Source organism: Hordeum vulgare, chromosome 2H (assembly GCF_904849725.1).
Source record: "Hordeum vulgare subsp. vulgare chromosome 2H, MorexV3_pseudomolecules_assembly, whole genome shotgun sequence".
Taxonomy (NCBI): domain Eukaryota; kingdom Viridiplantae; phylum Streptophyta; class Magnoliopsida; order Poales; family Poaceae; genus Hordeum; species Hordeum vulgare.
In genome coordinates, this window is record NC_058519.1 from 642,068,344 (window position 1) to 642,089,857 (window position 21,514).

General features: G+C 43.1%; 1 protein-coding gene across 2 annotated transcripts; it reads left to right on the forward strand.

The window, feature by feature from the left end:
• The first annotated feature begins 13,537 nt into the window (after window positions 1-13,537).
• LOC123431146 (G-type lectin S-receptor-like serine/threonine-protein kinase At4g27290) lies at window positions 13,538-20,238 on the forward strand. 2 transcript variants are annotated; one of them, XM_045114980.1, is made up of 7 exons: window positions 13,538-14,870; window positions 18,151-18,261; window positions 18,371-18,495; window positions 18,676-18,892; window positions 19,059-19,296; window positions 19,402-19,534; window positions 19,687-20,238. In XM_045114980.1, the coding sequence occupies exons 1-7, from the start codon at window positions 13,553-13,555 to the stop codon at window positions 19,996-19,998; spliced, it is 2,454 nt and encodes an 817-aa protein (XP_044970915.1). In that variant the 5' UTR covers window positions 13,538-13,552; the 3' UTR covers window positions 19,999-20,238. The 2 variants fall into 2 exon arrangements, with proteins under 2 accessions (XP_044970915.1, XP_044970916.1); XM_045114981.1 differs by lacking the exons at window positions 19,402-19,534; window positions 19,687-20,238 and having other exon boundaries at window positions 18,676-18,956; window positions 19,059-19,152.
• Window positions 20,239-21,514: the final 1,276 nt, after the last annotated feature.

Below are 21,514 nucleotides of genomic sequence, written 5' to 3' on the forward strand. Positions count from 1 at the left end.
CGGTCCTCGTCCTCGCCGGCGGTAATCGTCCTCGTCGACAGTCCTCGTCCTCGCCCATAGTTGCAGCTCCCTTGTCGGATCCACGTATGCAGCAGCTTTCGTCCCGGTTGTAGCTCCCTCGCTGGCGGTGGCAAGCTCCGGTAGGACGCCAACAACTCCGATAGCGTCGGTCGCCGGTCGCAGCGCCCTGGCCGCCGTCACGGGTCGCAGCATAACCATGATGGATGTAGCAAAACGTTATGCCGGTTGTAGCAAAAAATCACGACGCCATCTGCAATGTAGTAAAATGAGACACCGGTGGTACCAAAATGCGGTACCGGTTGTAACAAATTTTGATGCCGGTTGAAGCATGTAGCAAAATCATGCCTTCGGTCATGGACGCAACTTCGCCGGTCATGGAGCAGTTGAGAGAGAGGATCGGCTCGCCATGTCGTCGATTGTAGCCAAATGAAACACCGATTGTAGCAATAATCGTGACGTCGTGTGTGATGTAGCAAAATGTGATACCGATGGTAGCAAAATGCGGTGCCGATTGTAGCAAATTTTGACATCGATTGTAAAAAGTTTTTTTGACATCGGTTGTATCAAATTTGTAGCAACGTTTTTTGAATGACCTGCACATTGTAAAATGTTCATGATTTCGAAAAATGTGCAGGTCATTCAAAAAATGTTAATGAATTGAAAAGTGTTGACGAAGTTCGAAAATGTTTGTGAATTGAAAAGTGTTCATGGAGTACGAAAATGTTCATGCGTTTGATTTTTTCAATAACTTCCTAAACAATTTTCCCAAGTTTAAACAAATTCCAGCGATTTCAAACCAATGTTCATCAATTCCAAAAATGTACACTGATTAAAACAGTGTTCCTGAATTAAAAAAAATGTTCATCAGTTTGAAAAATGTTTACAACTTAAAAAAATCACGGGTTTGAAGAAATGTTCAATAATTTCAAAATGTATTCCTGTATTCAAAAAATGTTAATGCATTTGAATTTGTTATACCTGATTTAAAAAAAAGTTGATGTACTCAAATGATCGTGATTTTAATGAATTTTAGAAAACAAATTGAATTTAAACAAAAAATAGAAAAGTAAAAAATCATATGAAAAATAAAGGAACCCGGTTTAGTGAAGGTTGTAGAACGTTTCCAAAATCGGTGGTGAAAACCCCGAATAGGCCAGCTCAAACAAAGGACGAGGTTAATGCGTTTGTTCGCTATTCCCTAACCCACGCGGGGAATAGGATCCGCCTTAGTTACCCATGAGTAATGAAACCGGTTATTAAACAGTCACCTTATTTGTTTTCTTCAGTTACCTGGAATCAGCCCAAGCCCATTGGATCCCGTAAAAAGGAAACCATTTTGCATTTTTGGAATGAAATTCCAGTGGATGTAATTTTTCTTCCTCCACCAACTCAGGACACGCACATCTTCTTTCTCTCAATATCCCCCCCCCCCCCCCCCCTCTCGCTTCTCCTTCGACGGCAATACCTAGTGAGTTGTTGGTCCTCATCTTTGAGAAGGTCCTGGTTAGCCCTCGCAACGATGTCACCGTCTTGAGTTCGACTAATGTTGATCTGGCAGACCGTATCTTGGCCTGAAAAAATTCCAGGCGCCAGATCAAATGCAAACATGGTGAATAATTATCAAAATAGCGTGTTCACCGCCAAAAAGAAAGATGGAAAAAAACTTGTATCTTTGTACACTGCCCAAGGGAACTGAACTATAGGTAGACAAGTCGAGATCATGTCCAAGCTAGTTTCTCCAAGGGTTTAATCGAAGAATAAAACACAACTATACCATGGAAAGAGACTATGTTTTTGCAATGGGCTGTGCAAATAGTCAGTCCCTGATTTTACTGTCCACCTGATGGCCAACAACTTCTTAAAGCTACTATATCTCTTTTCTAATTTCTAATCTCCCCTAATAATAAAGCACCGATGGCTTCTGCCGTCCGTCGTGGCAGTTTTGCAAAAACGCCCCCCTGTTTTTCCAAAATCAACCCGCGGTCCTTCAATAAGTGAAAAACGTTTCGTTTTTACGTAAACCCCCTCGCAATCACCACCCGCGCCATGCCTTATCCATTCCCGTCCTTCACCACCGGGCACATGTGCGCCGCTCGGAGGCTGCCGCCGGATGCCCAGATGCGGCTCACCTTCCCGGCTAACCTCCGGCACAGCCTGAGGCCGCCGCTCCCAGCGCGGTACTTCGGCAACGGCATCATCCTACTGGGCGCCGCCTGCAAGGTGCGGGACGTCGTCACCGCCGGCTCGGGGGACCAGGCGCCGCTGGCGTCCGTCGTCGGACGGATCAGGGACGCCGTCCGCGGGCTGGACGACGAGCTGGTGCGCTCCACCATCGACTACCTGGAGACGGCACCAACTATGCCTGCGGCGTGCAGCATGCCGGCGGCGTCCCCTGTTCCCCACTCGCTCCCACTGTCCCATCCGGCGAAACACGCCAAGCACGCGCACCGAATCCATCGCCCGAGCAAGCGGAGCAGACGGCCGCCCACCGTCTCCCTCCGAGGAGCTACTCCGAGGCGCCAACAACCGATGGCGATGGCCAGCGGAGCCCCGCCGGCGCCGCTGCCAGTGGTGGGGCAGCAGTTCTGCGCGCCCTACGTGGTGCCGCTGACGGTGACCAAGAAGTCCCTCAGCCTCTTCGACGGCGACTTCGCCATCACCGACGCCAACGGCGCCGTGGTGCTCAAGGTCAAGGGCGCCATCTTCAGCATCCAGAGCCGCCGCGCCATCCTCGACGGCGCCGGGATGCCCCTCCTCACCATGCAAGAAAAGGTCCCTTCTCTACTACATATTCGCTTCTTTGTCTGTCTCCCAATCTCCGCTGCCTTTGCCCCGGCGCCGGTGAAATTTCCTCCATCCGTGGGCATGTCTGGGATGTTCATAGCAGAAATAAGAATTGTCGTTGCAAATTGGAATAGTCCTGGTATTTTTATTTTATTTTATTTTTCTAAGCTGGGGGAGGAATAATAGTGTTGATTCTTCAAGTTAAGGTGGGGGAGGAATAATCCTGTGACCTCTACATCATGCTCACAGATCTCACAACCCAAGTTATTGCAAAAATCATTACAAGGGAGTGGCAAGGAAAACGACGTGTATAAATGAAGTCTGACTAATTCCGAACTGCCAGTATTCTTATCACCCACTGCCTTGTCCGATGTCCCCACTTGAGCTTGATCTGTGACAAGGAGATATGTCCCCACTGGCTCGTCGGCGACGCTGCTCGTTCCGGCGGCGAAGTCATTCCTCGTCGGCCTCACCAGGTTCAGTGGTCCATGCGCCTCCACCAGAATCACCGTCCAGGCACGCACCGCTCCTCCGTCTATCCTGATCTGATCTGGGGTGTGGTTTGGCTTCATCAGACGGCCAGGAAAACTTGCTTTGGTTGTCGCAGGTCATGGGCACGATTACGGCACCGCCGGCGAGCGCATGGAGCGAGAAGAAGAACCATTGGCTGATGTTCTACCTGGTTGACGGGCTCACGGTTACCGGCAACAGCACCCGCTTGCTGGACGGCATAGGTCAGACGTGGTGGGTCGATAAATGCAAAGCCGATAATGATGTGAGGAAGCCCAACTAAACTCTTAAGGATTTCTTTTCTTTAATTCCTCCTTGCATTTGGCAAGTGCCCTTTGATTTACCAATCTTCTTCGGAGAGAAAGTATTTAATGGTCAATATATTTCCTTAAACCGAAGCATTTATCAGTTTTCACTCAACTATTATTATTCCCTCCGTTCCTAAATATAAGTCTTTTAAGAGGTTTCACTAAAAGGACTACATACGGATGTATATAGACATAATTTAGAGTATAGATTCATTCATTTTGCTCCGTATGTAGCCCTCTAGTGAAATGTCTAAGAAGACTTATATTTAGGAACGGAGGGAGTATTCTTTTCTTTCAAGATTGTGTGATTAAGGCACCGACGATCAGTATAAACATATATACTGTAATAGAAAGCAAGTGTAGTGGCTAGGTAATTAGCATAAATGACGTGCATGTAACCTCATTGCACACGTATGACTACATGGATGGATACATGCCTTGGTGGTCATGAACTGCACCGACGTGGAGCTGAGCCAATTCAGCAGCAAGGACAGCCCGCAGATTCACATCGGGCTCAGCATGAGCGGCAAGGTCAACGTGACGCAGCTCACCATCACCGCGTCGGAGAACAGCCCCAACACCGACGACGTCCACGTCAACCGTAGCGAAGACGTCCACATCACCGGTTCGACCATCGGCACGGGCGACTACTGCATCTCCATCGGCCCCGGGAGCCGCTTCGTCACCGTCGACGGAATCGTGTGCGGCCCCGGCCATGGTGTAAGGTAACAAAGGGTTGCAATAGGGAGGCTTTCTTCCACTGCATTTTCTATGTAACATGCACTCGAAGAAGAGGCGTAAAATGGCGTGATGACCGGGAGTGTTGTATGGTTTGATCCCGTTGCAACGCACGGACTCTTTTGCTAGTCTAATAATAAAGCACCGTTCGCTTCTCTCGTCCGTTGTGGCAATTTTGCAGAAAAGTCCCCTTGATTTTTCAAAATCAACCCGCGGTCCTCCATTAAGTGAAAAAAAACATTCTGTTTTTTTAAAAAAGCCCCTGGGCAGCTGTCACTCCGGCGCATATCGCGTCCGCCCCTCCCCGATTCTCCTCCTCCCCTCGCCGCCGACCGTTTGCGTCCTTCGAGCAAAGCCTCCGCGCGGATCCGATGGCGGTGGGGTCTCAGGCGCGCTGGACCGGCTTGGCTTCGAGCGGGCGGCTCTGCAGCGAGCTGGAGGTCGAGGCTGGCCGCGATGCAGAAGCCAGGCGGCGTGGCGGCGGCGATATCCGTCCAGATCCGACGCTATCGGCGGTTTCTCTACTCTGGGGATAGGGCCACCCCCGGCTGTGTCGCGCCTCGGACGACCACGGGCCTCCGACGGCCAACAGCCGCCGCTCGTCGCGCCCCGGGCCGTCCAAAGTGTCGCCGTGCACCACAGATCCCCCGGTGGCCCTCGCCTACCTCGGCGACGTTAGGCCGCCCGAGATGTCTACCTGTCAACGCTGGTCTGCCCTTCCCGTCGATGGATTCCACCGCTGCAGGTTCCGGTAAGATTTCTACCACTCCCTCCTCAACTCCCCTATGGCGCATCCGCCTCTCGCGAGGACCGGATCGCTAAATCCCGTCGCTCGGGCGCGATGTCAACAACGGCTTCACCTCCCTAGGAAGCCAACAACTCAAGTGAAGCACCGTCCGGCTCAAATCGCCACCACGGTGAGTAGAGGAGGGGATCTACAAGTCTTCTTTCCCTGGCTCGTCACGGCACAGAGCAACCTGGTGATCCCTCACAGGCAGCAGACTTTCGTTCCATACTGACTCTGTTAATTTCTACCTGCAACAGAGGCAATGCCCAAGGCAGTGCTCAGGCTGATGGCCATGAAAGGCCTCACTCTGTACCACCTCAAAAGCCACCTTCAGGTTTGTTCAGAAACTCTGCTCCACTCTTGCTCTTGTCTTCTCTTCTCTTTCGCAGTCCAGTCCAGTGGTGTACTACTTGCTCCCTCTGATCCAAAATAAGTGTCGTGGTTTTAGTTCAAATTAACACAGCGATGCTTGTTTTATCTTATCAGAAATACAGGTTGGGAAAGCACACCAAGAAATCCACAGACCTGGAATTGGCCAACAGCGGAGGTACATACACACATACATACCTTACAACTGTTAATTACAGTCAGCACCAAGATGCAGTCAAGCCAACGTTTCTCCTTCTAAAGTCCAAACCTGCATCTCTGCTTTTATCAAACTTTACCACGCAGGACATCAACTTTCAAATCGGTGCGCCTCTTGTTGTTCCTGCTGGACGCGACGCCGCAAGGTAACTAGCTACACATTTCTCCTCTCCCCCTGGACCTATCTGCGATTGAAATGCCCTTTTTTTTGTTTACTGCAATAGGTTGTAAAAAACATCGTCAGTTACCACTAACAGTATATAACGAGTTTCTTCGAAGATGCTTGCTGTCCCAGTGCATTTGTTAAGTATGGTCAACAAAAAACTGCTAAGGCATCATGTGCTAGAGCTAACTCCCCAATGATCACCAGGCATATTTAGAAATCAAGCACTATTGTTTTTGCGTGGAGGACATAACTTAAACCAGCATTGGTACTAGAGATACTCAAGTATAACTGAAAAGTGAGATCTGATTAGTAGTTGTACAAGTTAGTAGCAATCATTAGCTTTTCTTGGTTGTGATTAATTTTGCCCTTACAAAAGTATATATGCAAAGTTCCTTATATAGAGTCACAAAGACGGAATCCTACTGATTACTTACTATCATGTGTCTTCTATGTGCCTTTTTTATCAGTTGAGATTGTATGATGATTTAACTAACCATTTTCAAAACATTTCTTATGCGAATCAGAGAAATGCTGCTTGAGGACACCCTCAGGTATGAAATTCAGGTCCAAAGAGAACTGTGTAAACAACTTGAGGTTAGAAAAGTTGTGCATCACTGCTTATACTACCAAACTTTGTACCATATAGGTTAAAAATGCTTGTATCAACCTAAAGAAATGCTTATTTCTGTGATCAGGTGCAGAAGAAGCTGCAGATGCGAATAGAGGCTCAAGGGAGATATTTAAAGGAAATACTAGAGAAAGCTCAAGAAAACATTTCCTTTGATGCAAATGGATCTGGTGGCCTAGAAAATGCCAGATCACAGCTTACAAACTTTAACCTAGCCCTTCCGGGCTTGTCGGACAATGGAACACATGTGTATGAAGAAAGCAGTGAACAGTTGGTGAAAGCTATATCTGATGACAATATTCATGATAGTAATTTGGATTTTTAGCTCTTCCGTGTACGAAGTCAGGAGGCGAAGAATGCCAAATGCACCCCGAAAAATGAGGACCTGCTCTTATTAGACTTGAATATTAAAGAAGGATATGACCTGTCTTCGTGAGGAATGCAAAGGTGAGTCAGAATCCAAAGATTAACCAGCGGAGGAAATAGAGATATATTTCAGCAATCTGACAGTTTTGGGGAGTTTCACTGTTTGCTACTCCCTCCGTCTCGGTGAAAAGTCATCTTATGAAAACCAAATAATCCCAAAACACTTAGGCACGATGCATTAACTTTCACCTCGTTTCTTGTTTTTTGACATGAATAAAGGAATCAACCAATAAGAGACGTGGGGCATGTATGTTTTTAATGACTTGAGACTAACTAGCACAACATGCATTGGTCAATTCATTACATGCAATGATATTAATTAGCAAATTAGCATTGATTTCTCTCGTTTTCCTCTTCGTCTTGGTCACGGTGCACAACATAAGATGACTTATACACCGAGACGGAGGGAGTATTAGAATTTGTTTCCCTGTGGCGGTGCTTAGCATGTTGGGTCACAAGTTTGACTTACTCTGTGATAATGTTAAATTTGCTGAAGAAATTCATGAACGCTTGAAGCCTGTAATGTATGCATATGTTATGTAGAGTGCACATGGGAGATGAGAAAGCATGTAACAATCAGGTATCAAGATATATGTATATTCTAAATTGTCCTTTATGTACCACACATTGCAAAGTTTGATGTGCACAGATCCACAGAACATGTTTCATTTTTTGCCTTTATCTCGAAGGGAAGGCAGAATAAACCCAATAAGCTTGGTTGTTACCATGGTTATGGTTATTTATGATTTATCCTAAAAACCTGAACATTAGCTAAGCATGTGTATAATAACGAGAACAAAAGAGTTTATAGGAGTGGTTTATTTTCTCATTGTCATATGAAGTGCCAAATATCAATATTCTACATTTGCTGCCAATATTTCACAAATTAGATTCAATTATTTATTGGTGGGCATCTCTTTTTCTTGAGATGCTTCTCTATATATATGATGATTGTCTCTTCCTTGGTTTATTGGATTATGTTTTCAAATGATAAACATAGCAATAATGAAAAATAGTGAAAACAGAGAAATAATAAAGTAAGAAGGAAAAAAAATCAATGAAAACCAAAAATGTACAAAATAAAAATTGAAGATACATAACAAGAAAATAAATAAATAAAAACTGACAAAGAAACAAAAAACCGGTAAAAATAAAAAATCCAGTGATTAACCTAAGGAATACCAGTGCAAAAACAAGAAAAAACAACAAAAGTAAGAAACATACAAAAAACACAGTGTAATAAAGAACCAATAAAACCTACGATGGAAAAAACAGATAAGAATAATTAAATAAATAAATAAAGTGTAATTAACCCAACGTTTCGTTTTTTTCTTCGTAAAGTCGCTATGCTTTACTATGGTTATTAACCAGCGTACTACCAATTTACCATTAGCATATTAGTAGCCCAAATGGCTAGAGCTCAACCCTTTAACCCAGTCCTCAATTCAATCCCACATAAGCTTATTTTGTTATTTTTTCTATTGAGCATATTTTTTTATATTAATAAAACACAGAACTGTGGGGGACACTTTAAGGGCTGTTGTCCCACGCACAAATTTAAATATATGATGCACAAATTTAAAAACGGAGTGAGTAATTAAAATGAAAATATATGGAACACTGGTGAGCATAATAAAAAGTGTTAATAACCTGTTGATGTATTTAACTTGCTTCATAAATTAAGCTGGTCATTTTTTTCTCCAAAGAGCATATACGAAAACCGTAGAAGTGTAAAGATTTTTTTATTCAATTGTAACACATGTACATTTGATAAACTGAGACAAGAAAGGAAGAAAATAGTTGTAGTCATAAGACATGTAACAATGTTTCCCGCACGCGCTTTTGTACTAGTGAAATATAAAAAACACAAATATATAGTACGTACATAAATCCAACCATAGAAATGTGTGGACCACTGTCCAGGGCCTATAATAGAACAGAACCTGTGTGGTGAGTTGGGACGAATGGATAATCATGACCAAGAGATGGTACGACACTAATTTTCCAACGACCAAAACTTGGTCAACTCCCTAAGATCCTTTGTTTTTTCGTTCTTATCCAAATCCTGCAGGTTGCAGCAGCAACCTCCATAGAAATACCACAACCATGAGCAGCCCAGTCTTTGCCTATTAATAAAGCACCTATTGCTTCTGTGGTACGTCATTAAAATTGTCTTTAAAATTATCAAATATTACCCACCAATGTCACCGATAAAATATAGAAAACGTTTTACAGGAATCCTGGCATGGGCCGGCCAAAATATAGGGACCAGTTATACTACGCTCTGCTCGCTGAAAAATAAACAGCACACCCATTTGGACCAGCCCATCGGCGGGGCCTGTTTTTTTAGTTTTTTAATTATTATTTATCTGTTTATTTTTATTTTTTTCTAATTCAAATAAATAAAAAAACTTTCGCAATTCAATTTTTTTTTTATTTACATGAATGTTTGATAAAACATAAAATCTTTGCAAAGTCAAAAATTGTTCGGGATTTTTGTAAAAATGTTCGCATATTAAAAAAATCGTAATTTTGGAGAAAACATTCGTGAATAAAAAAAAGTCCATCATTTGAGCAATTTCTTTAATGCAATTAAAAAAATGTTTGATAATTCAAAAATTGAACTATTCGCAATTCACAAGAAAATACTTGAAAACAGTTCGTAATATAAAATATTGTTTGGAATTTAAAAAAGTTTATAAATAGTAAAAAAAGTCTTGATTTTAAAAATGTTCCCAAATTTGTAAAAATGTTCACGAATGATTGAATGTATGCAGTTAAATACTAATGCTTCTGAGTCTTTTTGATTATATACCTAAGTGAATTTTGAAGAATTAATTATGAGGGTGGATCGGAATATTATAGTATATTTTGAAAAATGTTTCTTGAAATTTAGAATAATTCTTTGAGTTACCAAGTTTTTTGACAACCATGATATATTTTTTTTAAATATGAACATTGTTTTAACTTGTGAATTGTGAATAAAATTAAAGTAAGAAATATTTTCTTGCATTTGTGAATAAATTTTCGAAATCATGCGATGAGATATGAACATAATGTGGTCATCGTCATTGAAGATGGTGGTTTTTTTTCTCCCGTTGCAACTCACGAGCCCTTTTGCTATCTCCCCTAATAATAAAGTGTGCATCGCTTCTGTCGTCCGTCGTCGGTTATTTTGTAGAAAAGCCCTCAAGTTTTAGGTAATTAAACCGCAGTCCAATTTTAAGCCAAAACAAATCGTTTTCTGTCATTTTGCAGAAAAGCCTCATAGTTTTAGATAATCAACCCGCAGTCCATCTTTTAGTCATAGCCGAACCGTTTTTTGCATTTTTTAGAAAACTCCCTGATGTTTCAGGTAATCAACCCGTCCTCCCTATTTAAGTCAGCCGAAACGTTTTTTTTTGTTTTAACAAAAAAACCCTGACTTTTCAGTTAATCAATCCATATTTTATCTAAAACAAAATTATCCATACCTTTTAAACCGTAACTCCGATTTTAACATGTTATATGTGAAATTTGATTGAAAAATTGTGTAAAATCTAAATAGGATGTTAGTTTTAGCTGTTGAATACTTCTTAAATATTATTTTTGTGCAAACTTAATCTGTAGTGACCATACGAATTGCAATAATCATTCATTAAATTAAAACCAAATTGAGTGGAAAGAAAACATCATTAACCATACATGCACATCTTTGGAAAATCTCGTGGGGAGAAACAACATATTTTTCATCTTATTCCGAGTGACTGTACATTCAAACGCGTTTTCGTTGTGTGAGCACTGAGGACATCGTCGGCAACACAAATGTGATGCCATGTGAAAATATATTGCGTCCAGGACGTGTGTTATTTTCTCTTCCGTTGCAACGCACGGGCTTTTTTGCTAGTCTAACGACAAAGGAACATGAAGAAGATTCAACCGACGTCGCAATAAAAATCAGAACTAAATTATATACTCAGTATGTGCCAAATTAGATTGACAAGGACTCTTCCAAGTCCACTTGATCGATGACCAATCAGCCTCTCCTACAAGGCTTGATCGAGGCTAGTTTCTGTCACGCTTATAATTACGTCGCCAACATGCTTGAATCCCACCGGTGATAGCAACGGATGATTGATCCGCAATTTGCTGGAATGATGCATGCAGCGGTCGACTTGGTCCAGTCAATGAGTGTTGAACCACTTGTCTTGTTCTTCCAATTAGTGACCACTCGTGTGAGCTTATTTCTGCATATATTTCTTAACTTTATGGTTGCTCTATCATCACTGCGTACATGTAAAATCAAAAGAAATCAACCGAGAATTCAACTTCCAGGAAATTTTGCAGCCGCTGACAGCGAAATGGGATGGTTTCTATTTTCTCTTCTTCCAATATAATTGTGGTGCCCTCGCCCTCTCACGGGTTTCATCTAAAGAAGAAGAAGAAGAAGTTATTTTGAATTTTTACCAACCTGCTCACCCGGATTAAGTACTAGATTTGCTACGGGTGTATGCATTTTCCAGAATTTATTGTAACTTCTTGGTACTAATCGTTTAGTGGTATGCCGTGCACATCAACTACGACGCATTTGTGGTAACTTCATAAATCTCAAGATTGTCAGCTCATCCTCTCGAAGGTGCTTATAGGACTAAGTTTGAGGTACTTGTAATTATAAGAATGAGTGCGAGTGTTGAGGGTATGTAGTATGTTTCTAAGATATAAATTGTTGTGATTAGTTAGACTTTTATTTACAACAAAGGCTCAAGACGAGCCCAACTTTAAATTAAGAAAGCCATCAATTAGCAATTAAAAAAGGTCAGCAACTAACAAGAATTACAAGGACCGACAACTTACAAAAAATACAAGAAAGCGACAGAAAATACATAGTACAATTTGGTTCAAAGTCAAGTCGTGATATGGACATGAAAAATAAAGAAATAAAATGCGGCTTGGGACACGATCGACATACAAAATGTCCGGAAGTGAGGCTAACACAAAAGATGAAGGGAAATGTTGGCAATCAGCTGACAGATCACTCGGGCTCTTTAGCCACGAGGTCCACGCAATACGTGTTCCCGTGCGATTGTACGGATGTGCGCATCTCTTGCTCGTCTTCCTTCTTTCGCTCAACCCACGTTATCCTCTCCTCTATTTCTTCTTCTTCTCTTGATTCTTCCGCGCAACTTGTCTTCTGCTCTCACCTTTTCCTTCCACTACGGCCAAGAGCATCCCCCTCTTCTCTGTTTCCCTTTCCAATCATCAGCCATCCTTTCCTGTGAGAAGCATTGCTGCGAAAGGGCCAGCTGTTGCAGGCGTCCATCGATGTTGCAAAGTGAGGCGCTCAGCCACATGTTCTTCATGGTGCGTTGACGGCAGCGACACAACGTCGGCGGTGCTACAAGCCTACGCCCGCAGCAACATCATTGCAGAGGCCCACATATTTTTGCAATGTTATGCAAGATGAAGATGTCTGCAACATGATGCATGTTGCAATAGGTGACTGCAACATGATTGCATGTTGTAATGGATGCCCAAATGCCTACATGTTTTTCAACATTGTGCAAGTTGAAGGTGATAACAACATGATATGTATTGTAGTAACTAACACAGATCGACAATGTCATGCAAGTTAAATTTTAGGTGATAATAACATGGTCCATGTTGCAATGTATAGCCGCAACATGGTATGTGTTACAATGGACCAACAACTCCATCGGATAAATCCAACCATGCTTAACTTGGACAATCTTTGCCAAAGATTAGCCGGCCAACGCATAGGGTGCTTCAAGGACCATTGACTTGTTTTTTATTTTAAGAATGATGAAAAATGGGAAATGACTCTCCCAAGTAAACTTAAAACTGGCCTGAGATTACAAGATCACCGATCTGCCTCCTACAAAGATTTGATATAGAGCAGTTTCGGTCATGCGTGACGTTGAAAATGACGTCCGCCAACATGCTCTGCATTTTAGTGGAATAATAGCCACATCAGATGGGTCGGCCACGGTGGTCGCCTTAGTCCAGTCCAATGACTATTGAACCACTTGTATTGTTCTTCAAGGGAGAACCGAGCTATTTCTTAACTCTATGATTGGATTGCTCTATTTACTATTTTATTTGAAAGGTCAACCGGAGTCTAAACTATTAACCATCACCTCACATCTACTACAATTGAAGAAATTCAACATAGATTGCAACTTCCTGGAAATTTTTGGCTACTCTTGACGGCGAAAGCGGATGCAGAATTGTACGTATTGAGATTTTTCTCTTCTTCTAAATTCAAATAGAATAGAACTATAGTGCTCCTGCCCTGATCTTGACGAGTTTCATTGAAAAAGGAAATTATTTCAATCTCTATCACGTACGCCTGCCGTGATCTTGACGAACGTACTACTCCCTCCGTTTCTAAATATAAGTCTTTTAAGAGATTACATTAGGGGTCTACATACGGAACAAAACGAGTGAATCTATACTTTAAAACATGTCTATATACATTCGTATGTAGTCTATTAGTGAAATCTCTAGAAAGACTTATGTTTAGAAAGGGAAGGAGTATTTAACAGCTAATAACTTCAGTACATACATGTATCCATTGCATTCTCCAAGAGGCGTCCGACAGCATGAGGGCTACCAGTCAACTACGTGTACACCTCCTACTGCGGTTGCTCTTGATCTGCTTCTACCTACTTTCGATCCTCACCTTCGCCGCCGCGGGTGTTGGTGACAAGCTCGAGAAGGGCCAGAACCTCACCGACGGCGACACGCTCGTCTCGGCAGGCGGCTCCTTCACCCTGGGGTTCTTCTCTCCGGGGGCGTCCAGCAAGAGGTACCTCGGCATATGGTTCTCCGTGTCCAACGCCACCGTCGTCTGGGTCGCCAACCGCGACCAGCCTCTCCTTGACAGGTCCGGCATGCTGGTGTTCAACGACCTCGGTAGCCTTGTTCTGCAAGATGGCTCCCGCCGGACGGTCTGGTCTTCAGACTTCTCCGGCAGCGCTTCCGCCGCCGTGGTTCAGCTTGCCTATTCCGGCAACCTGGTCGTACACAATGGCAGCAGCGACGATGCCTCTCTGTGGCAGTCGTTCGACCATCCGTCGGACACCTTGCTGCCCGACATGAAGCTCGGCAAGAACCTCTGGACCGGAGCCGAGTGGCAGCTCACGTCGTGGCGCTCCGCCGACGACCCGGCTCCGGGGGACCACCGCCGCACGTTGCAAACCACCGGGTTACCGGAGATCATCCTGTGGTACCTCGACGTCAAGACGTACCGCACGGGCCCGTGGAACGGGATCTACTTCAACGGCGTCCCGGAGGCGCGCGGGTACGCGGACAAGTACCCGCTGCTGGTGACGACCAGCGCGTGGGAGGTCACCTACGGGTACACCGCCGCGCCCGGCGCGCCGCTGACCCGCGTCGTGGTGAACTACACCGGCAAGGCGGAGCGGTGGGAGTGGGACGCGAGGAGGTCGACGTGGAGCAACCTATTCCAGGGGCCGAGGGACCCCTGCGACGACTACGGGAAGTGCGGGCCGTTCGGGCTCTGCGACCCCGATGCGGCGTCGTCGGGGTTCTGCGGCTGCGTCGACGGGTTCAGCATCCCTGCCGCCACGACCCCGTCGGCGCAGACGGTGAAGGTTACCACCTGCCGAAGGCACGCAGCGCTTGACTGTGCCGGCGGCACTACGACGGACGGCTTCGCGGTGGTGCGGGGGGTGAAGCTTCCCGACACGCAGAACGCGTCGGTGGACACGGGCGTGACGCTGGAGGAGTGCAGGGCGAGGTGCTTCGCCAACTGCTCGTGCTTGGCCTACGCCGCCGCAGACATCAGTGGAGGCGGCGATGGTTCCGGCTGCGTCATGTGGACGAGTGCCATCGTTGATCTACGTCGCGTTGACATGGGGCAGAATCTCTACCTGAGGTTGGCAAAATCAGAACTTGGTATGTACAGAATCCCTACTCTCGCCATGCATGTTTTTTGACCAAAAATACTATATATACCTACGTAAGGTTTCTACTTAAACCTACCTAAAGAGGTAATAACACACCAATGGTGCCCAAACTTGTCATCGATGTTCACTTTGGTGCCTGAACTTGAAAAATACACCGAATTGGCTTCAAAACTTGACAATATGGTTCAAATACGGTTCAAATCTCATCTAGATACGTATGTATCGCTGACTAGACATGTCAGCATGGCGCGGGGCTCACTTGCAGTGAACAGATAGACTGACTCAAAGAGTGTCTCTCACTGACCATCGGGTCCCACCTGTTAGTACACAACCATAATAAACAAAAATATGGTTAAGCTAAGATTCAAACCAGGGGACTGTGCTCCACGAAAGAACTGTGTAACCACTTCCACGAGGTAAAATTATTGTCTATTCATCATCACTAGCACAATTTATCTACCTGACAAGATCGTTGAGTTAAATGGAGTAAAGTTAGTGCAACCCATTTTTCACCTATTAGTTGTTTTTTCATTTTGGAAATTACAAGATATTCAGGTAGTATATAAACTGTTCATGCTTTTAGGAAATGTATTTCTAGTTGTAAAAAGTGTCCATGTATTTTAATGAAGTAAATGTGAATGAAAATATTTTTTTAAATATCCGTAGAAAAATATATGACAGCCTAGTGTGCCCCAAGGATTTTATACATTCTCATATTTAAATTAACACATTTTAAACTATGCATACATTTTTATAGTTAAAAAACATTTTAAGACAATAAGATTCTAGATTTATGTTGATTACTATTACAATATTTTACGCATGTTCTAAAATTTCTAAAAACGAAAAAAGGGCACATGTGGAAGGGTCACATAAAAAGGAAAAAAACTAAAATTCTAAAAAGGGGGCACGTGGATATATCTTCTAATTAAAATTGAAGAGTTTGAAAATTAGATGAACAATTGAAAATGTATACATTTTTGAATATTGAAAAATTATTTTATTATAAACGAAAATTGTAAAATGGACCCTGTGCCATGTTGGTATGCCTAGTCAGCAGTACATATGTATCTGAATGTGATTTGAACCGTATTTGAACCATACAGCCAAGTTATAGAACCAGATCAATGTATTTTTCAAGTTTAGACACCAAAGTGGTCATCGATGGCAAGTTTAGGCACTACTAGTGTTATTATCTCCTACCTAAACTATTACACCACTAATCAAACCACCGCCCCTGATTCGCGGGGTGCGCCCCTCGTCCCACTAAGGGCATGTATAACGATGTACATTCAGCTGTCTATAAGGAGGGCCAGCTAGGATTTTTTGTTGAGGTGGAGAAAGAAAGGGAAGAGAGAGAAGAAGTCTGTCTGTAGAATTGCAGTCGATCTATAGCGCTAGAAATTCGGTTGCTATCGACGACTCATTCCCGTTGTATTAAGGGTGTCTATAATTTTGCATTTATCCTTCTACTCGATGGTTCCACCAATTCCAACGGAACGTGCAGTTCCATAGATGATTAAAAAGACAGCCCATTGTGGTAGTTGTCGTTAGTGCCGTCTAAACATGACATGAAGAGTGATTATAAACAGGCCTCGTCTAAACAATTGTACATGCCCTAATACCTAATTAAATGATGCCAGATCATTACGTAACCCCTCTCCCCACGTAACTACACGTAGTGTAGCGTAACTCTTTTTTAACTGTCCTGACAAAACGGCGTTGTCCGACTAGATTTACACATACCGGACAAATAGTAATAATCTTTTAAGGGAAATTCTATCAAGAAATGCCGCACCGTGGACATCGGGTGCAACGGCTTGTGTGTTCTCTTGCGTGCATGCAATGATGTCATCAGATTCGTTTTAAATGACCGAAATTCAAAAAAATTTATCTCTTAAACCGTTAATTCGATCGATGATCCGTTTTCACCTTGACTTTGCTTCGACGAAATCTTCAAAACTAGATCCCATGTCGACATGTTTTGACAATTTTTTTTTGCTCATAATTACCACATTTGTTGCACTTACTTGTCATATTAGTAAGTACTTACTTGTCTAATACATCGAGAAAAAAATGGCAATTAAGTTATTTTTTTAGACAAGTAAGTGGCTAATAATACGACAAGTAAGTCTAAAAATGTGGCAATTATGGGCGGACAAAAAAATTTCTCGAAACATGTCGACATGGGGTCTAGTTTTGAAGATCTCGTCGCGACAAAGCCAACGGTGAAAACGGATTGTCAATTAAATTAACAATTTTAGAGATAAAACTTTTTAAATTTTAAGTCAATAGAGAGAATCTTGATGACGTCATTACATGCATGCATGGTAGGGAGATGGAATTAGCCGCCCCATGGAAAGACTAGCATGCGGCGCCGCTGTGTAGTTAAGTCATTTAAATGAAATTTAAAAAAAAATAACAAAAGAATCCTAGTTTTGAAATACAATCATCCTCCTTTTGCCTTATACCCCCTCTATTCTGTAACATAGTGTGTATAAATTTTTTTAAGTGTCAACTTTTTTTTCGAAAAGTCAAACATTACAAACTTGGACCTAGTTTATAAGGAAACTATTTATATCTATAATCCTAAATATATAGAATTTGGAGATATTTACTTTAGCTCTTAGGTGTAGATGCACTTATTGTCTAGATAGACATTTTAAAAAGAAAACAAATCAAGAAAAAATACTGCATGTACATCCAGATATTATATATTCATCCACAAAGTTTCAGTGAAAAAGGACATCTAATATGGAACTAAATCTTAAGGTTAATCTAATAATACATGTTTGGCATTTTTGATGTAAATATTTTTCTACATAAACTTGGTCAAAGTTTGTGAGATTTGATTTCAGAAAAACTATACGCAGTACAATGGAACGGAGGTAGTATTCGTTACTCAATATTTATTTCTCAATCATCTATTGTAGTAGTCTCTTGTCCCATTTTCAATTGCACACATGCAGAATCTGATCAGATTTTTGTGATCGTTGACTTACAAATTTTTATTTTTTAGCTGCCTAAAGAATATATAGTAGCAAGTCTAACACATATATTATCCATTTTTTTTTACTCTTTTACTTCTAGCCATGCCCATATATTTTGCCCTGTTTAATTATGTGTTAGCTCTCACTCGAACACCACATCACTAAATATTAGTGAAATAATTATATTAATTCGAAGTCAAAACCTCATTCTTTTATGGGTTTTAGGTATGTATAAGTGCTTGATTACATTCTGATCTTTCTCTTTTACTATGATAACAGATGACCATAAAAGGTTTCCTGTTCTACTTGTTGCCGCACCTTTAGCTTCCGTTGTTATTATTCTACTGGTCATCATCGCGATTTGGTGGAGAAGGAAACACACAATCATGGGTAAAATCTGCTCTAATGGTTCAATTTTGCTGTCATTTTACATGACACAGAAATAAGGAAATACATGGTTACATGCAAATGTTGTAATGTATATAAGCTCTTTTGGCAGGTGCTATTCCTCAGAAACATTCCATGGCCGTTCCCATAGTTAGTCTAGCTGTTATAAAGGATGTCACTGGAAATTTCTCTGAAACCAATATGATTGGCCAGGGTGGGTTTAGCATCGTTTACAAGGTTCGTCATTTTCTATCGAAGATATGTTTTGGGTGTGAGATGGCATATGTTGCGCTGTGTGGGTTGTGTTTTGTACTCTCCGAGGAATACATAATTCTTACATTTGGTGTGGCATTGCCATATAGAAAAGTAGCCATTGACATATTCAGTTTCTAACATTTCAAACTCCAAAATAACCAGGGGCAGCTGCCTGAAGGAAGAGCAATTGCGGTCAAGAGGCTTAAGCAGTCGGTGCTCACCACGAAAGGCAAGAAAGATTTCGCGAGAGAAGTGGAGGTGATGGCTGGGCTCCGGCATGGTAGTCTTGTTCGTCTCCTTGCCTACTGCAACGAAGGCAAGGAGCGGATCCTCATCTACGAATACATGCAGAAGAAGAGCCTAAACGTCTACATATTTGGTACTCGCTACTTGCTGGAACACAAGTGTTTTCTCAAGTTGCTACGAGAACAGAATTTTCTCACGTAGGAATCCGAACAGGACCACCATATATATGGTGGCGAAGCTCCTCAAGTTTTCTCTCATGTACCGTTTGTATCTAATGAATGCATATTTGACATTGACAGGCAATGTTAACCTCCGTGCCTCACTGAACTGGGCAAGGAGACTGGAATTAATTCAAGGGATTGCGCATGGCATTGCATACCTACACGGAGGATCCGGTGACAATGTTATCCATAGGGATCTTAAACCGGGCAACATTCTGCTAGATGATGAATGGAAGCCTAAAATTGCAGACTTTGGAACTGCCAAGTTGTTCGCTGTCAATCAGACTGGGCCTGAGCAAACAATTGTAGTTTCACCGTAAGTAACAAATGTGTGCATTCCTATTAGGATATTTGTTTCTCTAGTCAAATTGTGTGGAATCAACTCAATACATATATCCTGATATTATTGAGTTTCTTGAAGGGGGTATGCAGCGCCGGAGTATGTGCGGCAAGGGAACATGACACTTAAGTGTGACGTCTATAGTTTTGGAGTTATTCTCTTAGAGACACTCAGTGGGCGAAGGAATGGGGGCATGCAGAGTCTCCTCTCGCATGTAAGTCCTAATATCTCACAAATGCATCCGCATCTTATAATTGGTCGATACACATAATACCTATTTTTCTTGAGACGAAGATCAGGCATAAACATATTATACAAGGTTATATGCACATCGTAATAGGATAGTTAGCGAATCTCCTTTCACAGGCTTGGCGATTGTGGGAGACGAACATGATCCCGGGACTTCTAGACACAACAATGGTGCCACTCTCTGAGTCTGAGCCCGAGCTCTTGTCCAAGCTGACACGATGCATCCAGATTGGGCTCCTCTGCGTCCAAGAAACTCCATGTGACAGGCCGATCATGTCTGCTGTCGTTGCCATGTTGACGAACACGACCTCGCAAATCGAGCATCCAAGAAGAAGGCCACCATTGGATTGCGAAGGATCTGTGCCTACATACTCGTCACATGGGCTCGAGACAGAAGTCTTGAGCCCAACTACGATTGATTTGACGTAGAATCTGGTCGGAGCAGCCGTTGCCTTCTTGTTAGCAATTGATTTAAGTAAAATTGCATGTAGGAATTGCATTTGTTCTGTAGTCTTCTGGGGTACGCGCGTACATAAGTTGTTCAGGTTTCTAGAAATGTCGTCATTTCCTTGTGGCTTGTGTTACTATGTCATGAAAGAAGGGGACTTTCATGTTGTTGTGCTGTGAAAACGATACAAACTCATATATGCAATAGCTTCGTGTTTTGTATGTTTTTTAGTCACATTTACATGTTCAGAAGTCTATTTAATTTCTAGAAGTTGCAGGTGTGCACCTTAGTATGACTCAACCAACAACTAAGCTAACTTAGTGGTTGACTTTAGTTCCCATTCTCAATTTCTCTTAGATAGATCGGGGTGTAGTTATCTTTCCATCGCTAGTGGAGAAATGGCTAGCCACAACTTTATTTGTTGGCACGTCATTTCTTCATTTACCAATTACCTCAATGCTCTCTCCTCCTTCATCCCAACAACCCCCTCTCCTTCCTGTGATAAGCTAGGGTTAGCATATTTACAGTCCGATCAGCATATGATATGCTGATTGCCACGCGAAGGAGAAGGGAGGATTGGCTCGATCAGCAGACTCATTGAGCATGTTGGTGTTAAACACGACAAAGCCTTCCAATGCTGGTACGTGTCCAGGTGCCACTACATGTATGATCCGAGTAGGACTTGAATTAGCAGCCGAGTCGTATTGCTCTAGGTGCTAGCTTTGTACTACTTATATATATACATGTAACCAGCCCTGTAATATGTACCGAACCGTGAACTAGATCAATACAAAGCAATTACGGGAGCGACACGCTCCTCTGGCCATCATACTACGTGTATTCCTCGAGTGATTAGTTCCAGCCAGCCAGCTTTGCCTAGCATACGCCGTAGCTAGCTAGCTTTCACCGAATCAATCCACCTCCTTGCCTGCTTGGTTCTTGTATACGTACACGTGTATTTCTAGACGGCCAAAAGCACAGGTCATCGGAACCGCGTCGTACAAAGTACGTCGGAAAGTACTTGACGTAGGAGGTCTGGGCCAACAATTGGTATCTAGAGCTTGGTTTATTGGCGTGATCTTCGAAAAGCAATCGAAGGATCATGTCGACCCCCGGCAAGGAGATCGTTGTGGTAGGAGCGGGAGCACCGATGCGGATGGTGGGGGTGTCGCAATTCCCCCGGTTGGATCGAGAAGACTACGCACTATGGGCGATGAACATGGAGGTCGCGATGGAGGGAGCGGAGTTCTGGGAAGCTGTCGACCCCGGCGGCGCCGAGTACGCGAAGGGCGCGGCGAAGTACCGAACGGATCGTCAGACGTTAACGGCGATCTACTCCGCCATGCCGAAGGATGTGCTGCAGCACCTCGTCGGAAAGAAAACGGCGAAGGAGGCATGGGAGACCATCAAGATCCTGCACCAGGGTCATGAACGTGTCAAGGAAGCACACCTTCAGTCCTTGATGAGAAGCTACGAATGCCTGAAGATGGAGGAAAG

Excerpts from the sequence above, each read along its gene's own strand:
- LOC123431146 (XM_045114980.1), top strand. The coding sequence starts at position 13,553 with ATGAGGGCTACCAGTCAACTACGTGTACACCTCCTACTGCGGTTGCTC. Across the intron at positions 14,871-18,150 it reads GTTGGCAAAATCAGAACTTG|ATGACCATAAAAGGTTTCCT; the intron begins GTATGTACAGAA and ends CTATGATAACAG. Across the intron at positions 19,297-19,401 it reads CAAACAATTGTAGTTTCACC|GGGGTATGCAGCGCCGGAGT; the intron begins GTAAGTAACAAA and ends AGTTTCTTGAAG.